We start from the raw sequence: 5,372 nt of genomic DNA, 5'->3' as shown, positions 1-5,372 counted from the left end.
AAAATAAAATTTATTTTATATCATAAAAAAGTATGTGATAGAAATGTATATAAAAAATTATGTAAATATTATTTGTCATGTTATATTCTACTATGTATAATATTATTATATACATACTAGTATATCTCTATTTCTTTCTCTATTATAACATTGACACATTGGACACACACAACACTTTGCTTTATCTCATGCAAAAGAGAAGGGGGAGAGAGAGAGGCACTAATAATATAATAAACAATAGCTTTTTATAAGCACACTACTTACAGAGCATCAAAATAAAGCTTATGGGTTAAGAAACATACATCGCCTTCTCAAAACCCTAGAAAGCAATAAAACAAAAAGAGTGCAATAGGGGTGGCAGATGGAAATGGACAAAGAAACTATAATTATATATATAAATACTCAAAAGCACCCTCCTTTAATTTTTGCTTCTCATTCATCTCCTAACCCTTCAATTCAATTCCCTCTCTTCTTTTCTTTTCTTTTCTTGTCACTCTCTTTTTCACATCTCTATGATCACCTCAACCACACAGTCACAAACCTCTCTCTCTCTCTCTCTCTCTAACTTATTGATGTGATATTCTTCATTCCCACTATTCTCTCCCAAAAACACTTCAAAACTTTACAAAAGAGAAAGCTCCAAACAAGAAGAACAATGGTTTATACTTCCATCCCAGCATATATTGATCCAGTCAATTGGCATGAGCAACAGGTAAATAAAAAAAAAAGGGCTTCTTCAACTTGGTTTGATTTCTTCTATAAAATTTCTTTGTTGTTCAAAAAGGTAAAAATAAACCAGCAAAGGAAAAAGTTAAATATATTCTTGTCACTTTTGTTTATACCCTAACTCTTGAGTCTTGAATATACTTAGATTTGTGATTTCTTTGCTTCCTCCACATCTTTTTGTGTCAATTAATTTTTGTTTTTTTTTTCTTTTATCTTATCGATTTCAGCAACCAAATCATCAACAAAACAACACCGGTGGCACAAGCTCTCAACTTCTTCATCCTCCACCACCACCTCTTCCGCCATCGACTCAGCAACATGGAGCTAGTATCAGACCTGGGTCGATGGCGGACAGGGCAAGGATGGCTAACATACCCATGCAAGAGCCAGCACAAAAGTGTCCAAGATGTGAATCTACCAACACAAAGTTTTGCTACTTCAACAACTACAGCCTCTCTCAGCCCCGGCACTTCTGCAAGACCTGCCGGAGGTACTGGACCCGAGGCGGCGCCTTGAGAAATGTTCCGGTCGGCGGTGGCTGCCGGAGGAACAAGAGGACTAAAGGAACAACCACCAGCAACAACAGCTCCAAGTCACCACCACCGAGCTCTGATCGCGGAGGTCCCACCGTCTCTGGTGGCAGCTTTGCCTCTGAAATCGCAGGCCTAAGCCCTCCCGTGCCCTCGTCGCTGAGATTCATGGCTCCATTAATGCATCATCAGCAACTTGGAGATCACTTTTCAGGAGTTGGTGGCGGTGATTTAGGCCTAAACTACGCCGCAATTTCTGGTCCAATGGGAGGAATATGTGACTTAAATTTTCACATAGGAAGTGCTTTGAGCAGTGGTGGCACCGGCGGCGGCAATGAAGGCAGTTCTTTTCTATCAGCTGCAGGTTTGGAACAATGGAGGGTTCCACAAACACAACAATTTCCTTTCTTTACAGGTTTGGAAGCTTCATCACATGGCCTATACCAATTTGAAAATAGTACTAGTGAGGGTTCTGGATACGGCGGAGGCAGCGGTGGTAGTGGCGGTGCTATTCGGCCGAATAAGGTGTCGACTTTTGCCTCAGTAGTGAAGATGGAAGAAAGTAATAATAATTTGCCAAGGCAGTTTTTGGGGATGAATAGTAATTCATCAAGTAATAGTGAGCATTTTGTTCCTGCTTCTTGGACGCATCTTTCTGGTTTTACTTCTTCCAATACTACCAATAATCCTCCATAGGATTATTTATGGTTTAATACTTTAATTAATTGATTTCTGTTTCTTTCTTCTTTTTGTTTTCTTCAAATTAAACTGACTTTTGCTACCCAGACAAATTAAAGTCTCACTTAACTCAGATGTGTATGTTATATAAGCTCGAGATGAAGAGCTTTATTTGAGTATGAGTATGTGTGGAGGAGTGCTGTTTCCTTTGAGGTTAACTAAAAAACCCTAGGGATGTTTTAATTAGTTATTTAATTTCTTCTTTACTTTGGTTTATTTTCCTCTTTAAATTAATATTTATATGTTGTTATTTCTACCTTCTTTTTTGTTTATTTTAATGCTATCTCTAATAGATTATAGTTATATAAACTCACCAATATGTAGCATACTACATATCAAGTCATCCGCGTATCAAAACGTCATATATATTTTTCGTATAAAATATTTTATATATAGCATATCATGTACTGTATATTGCACATTTATTTTTATACCAGAACGTATTGTTTTTTATGTGACTATATAAGAGACTAATTTAGTTAGTTTAATTTGTACGAGAATGCTAGAGTGAAATTATGAAATAAGAATATATGTCGTCGTAATAGGTCGAATGATTAAGTCCTTTTGCATTTTATTTGATTGGGTTGTGTTAATTTGACTCTCATTCCACGCTCTTTTCTGGTCAGTGATGTATCCCATTGGAAACTTTTCTTTTTCTTCCAACGGTGAGGATTGCAGAATTCAGTTTTTGGGCTTTCAATTTCATGCAATGATGATTTGGAGGATAATGTGCTGCAATCATAACCATATAACAATATTAACATATAGCAGATCTGATTCTTAATAATTGATTTCAGTGCACATTTTTCTTTCACCTTTTCAACATGTTTTGGCGGAACACACATCATAATAAAAATTCTTGAATTATCATTCGCTACTTTATTTCAAATTGAGCTCTTACTTTTGCTGTTCTTTCGGAGATTTTGGTCAAGTTTAATATTTAAGAGAGGTTGTCTTTAATTTGATCTATTATATACACACACATTCTTCATCATATGTATATATACATAATGGATAAGTGATATAATATTAATTTTCTGTTATTTTTCCCTCTTAGAAAGTTAAAATAATGACTACGAACTTTTTCTTGATGTTAATACCATTATATTTAGGATATAATATTGCTAAAAAGATTTTTCTTGCAACTTAGTGGTTATTTTTATTCAAAAATCCATTTAGTTGTAGAACCAAGTACCTTTCCCTTTAGTTATTTTATCTCCTAACCAAGACCACCTTTTATCATCACACACAATTTTAAAAGATTTTATTTAATTAGGGTATGCTTGTGGATCAAAACTTTGTAGAAAAAGTATTTGATGAGAAAATTAAATATTAAATTCGCTCTTTAAACTTTTCTTCTTTTCTTTTTTTTCATTACTTTTTTTCTAAAATTTTAATCTACTTAACTGACAATAATTTATTATGGATAATGTATTAATTCTCATTGTTAACCAGAATCTTAAAATGTGAATGGATGAAAAATACAAAGACTACTTTAAAGATCGCAAAGTAGTTAGCAACCTGTTTGACTAATGCAAATGCTTTTCATAGAACTGATATACACACAACCAATTATTTATTGTTTCTTCTTAAATTTGGAGTGACAATTAAAAAAAAATTCAAATAGTAATTTTAAGATTAAAAAGTGATAATTAAACAGTAAATTTATACTCACTACAAGAAAAGAGAGCTATTTTAACATGATTTTTTTTAACAGCCATAGTTAAGTGTAAAAATTAATATATATTTTTGACAAATATCACAAATGTCAAATTCTCTATGTTTTTTTTATGAATAATTTGATTGTAGAAAATTACTCCTCAATTTTGACATTCATTTGTTTTCAACTTACTCTATTATTCCTTTTCTTCGTTGAGCTCCGTCAATTTTAGCATCACACTACTCTCAGTTTAGGATCATACTACTCATTCTTCATCTTCAAAATCTCAGTTTATTCTTTAGTTTCAAGATCTCAGTTTATTCTTCAGTTTCAAGATCTCATCTCATTCTTTATTAAAAATTTTTGTTGAGAATTTTTTATGATCAATAAGTGTCAAAATAAATAGTATTTTTGACGGTTAATAAGTATCACAAAAAATATATTCTCAAATTTTTCTAACAAATTATTTTTTGACGGCTAATATTTATCAAAATAAGATTTAAATTTTTTTTACAATTACTTATATATTAAAAATACTATTTTTGACAAAACTTTTATTAACATATTTTCATACTTAAAATAGTGTCAAAATTTATTTTTTTGACAAATTTTAATTTTTTTGACATATAATAATCCTAAAAAATAGTCTATATTATTATAATGACAGGCTCAACAACTAAAAAGATAATTCCAATTAGACGAGTGATTACTTCAGATTCCAGAATCAATCTTATCATATAGTGCAATTATTTCACCAATCAGTAGGACAAAAACTATTCGGAGAACGACCCCAGTTTGAGACAAACTCTAACTACCTTCTCAAAACCTTAAAAGTCTGTGCTTGTCATATTGTGGTTGGAAATGTTACCACTTCAACAAACAATTGTCTATTGTGGTTGGATAAGTATTACTGAGAAACAAATTATTTTGGATGGTAAAATTTTTTGGGCCAAAAGTTCCTTCATTCACAGTGAAACTTATGGCTTCAATTATATCTTGCAGTCACTAGTAAATAATTAAAAGGATTATTAATCATACACTAGTGTGACAAAAAAGTATTTGATTTAATGGTTAATCCTTTCGTTTCATATTTTTTTTGCTGGAAAAAGGGTGAAATTACAAAATGGAATTCTATTGAAAATTTTTGTAATTTGAAGAAATTATTTTACTCTAACCGGATGATTTGGTTATCCAAACTTAAGATAAATAGATGATAATTAATATTAACTATGATGACTCAATTAAATTTTTTCAATAATAATAAAACATGTCACAAAAAATAAAAAATTTCTTATTTAGGAGAATTCATTAGAATTTATCAATTAATAAATATTAAATAAAAAAATTTTAGATTACTTAAATTAATTTTTTTATTATTTTTTAAATATTCTTAAAAGGATTGATCACATTATCCTCTCATACAATCTTTTGTGCAGTTCCAGTTCTCTAAAAACACAGATGCTGTTTTTCTTTCCAAAAATAATTGTGTTGTTTCGGCTTGCAGAGCCAAAGGACCAAGCTAGAGATATATACCTTTACTGCACAAGTTTTAGTAATTCAAGGAGTCGCACAGTTGTATATTATTCATGAATGATTAAAGCACTTATATACCCAATGCTGATTCAAATCTTAGCCTCCAACTCTCTCTATATTATAAAATTTTGTATAATATAACTTGACAAATCCTCCTTGAGTTGAGTGACTTCCAACTCTCCAGA

At 31.3% G+C, this 5,372-nt stretch overlaps 1 protein-coding gene across 2 annotated transcripts; it reads left to right on the top strand.

The window, feature by feature from the left end:
- On the top strand, window positions 371-2,184 carry LOC107639364 (dof zinc finger protein DOF2.4). Of its 2 annotated transcripts, none has more exons than XM_021121200.1 (2): window positions 371-784; window positions 954-2,184. In XM_021121200.1, exons 1-2 carry the CDS (start codon window positions 656-658, stop codon window positions 1,950-1,952), a joined length of 1,128 nt encoding a protein of 375 aa, XP_020976859.1. In that variant the 5' UTR covers window positions 371-655; the 3' UTR covers window positions 1,953-2,184. The 2 variants fall into 2 exon arrangements, with proteins under 2 accessions (XP_020976859.1, XP_016198319.1); XM_016342833.2 differs by having other exon boundaries at window positions 386-712.

The sequence above is a fragment of the Arachis ipaensis genome, chromosome B04, assembly GCF_000816755.2.
Source record: "Arachis ipaensis cultivar K30076 chromosome B04, Araip1.1, whole genome shotgun sequence".
NCBI classification, from domain to species: domain Eukaryota; kingdom Viridiplantae; phylum Streptophyta; class Magnoliopsida; order Fabales; family Fabaceae; genus Arachis; species Arachis ipaensis.
This window is presented reverse-complemented; position numbering and strand designations above follow the sequence as displayed.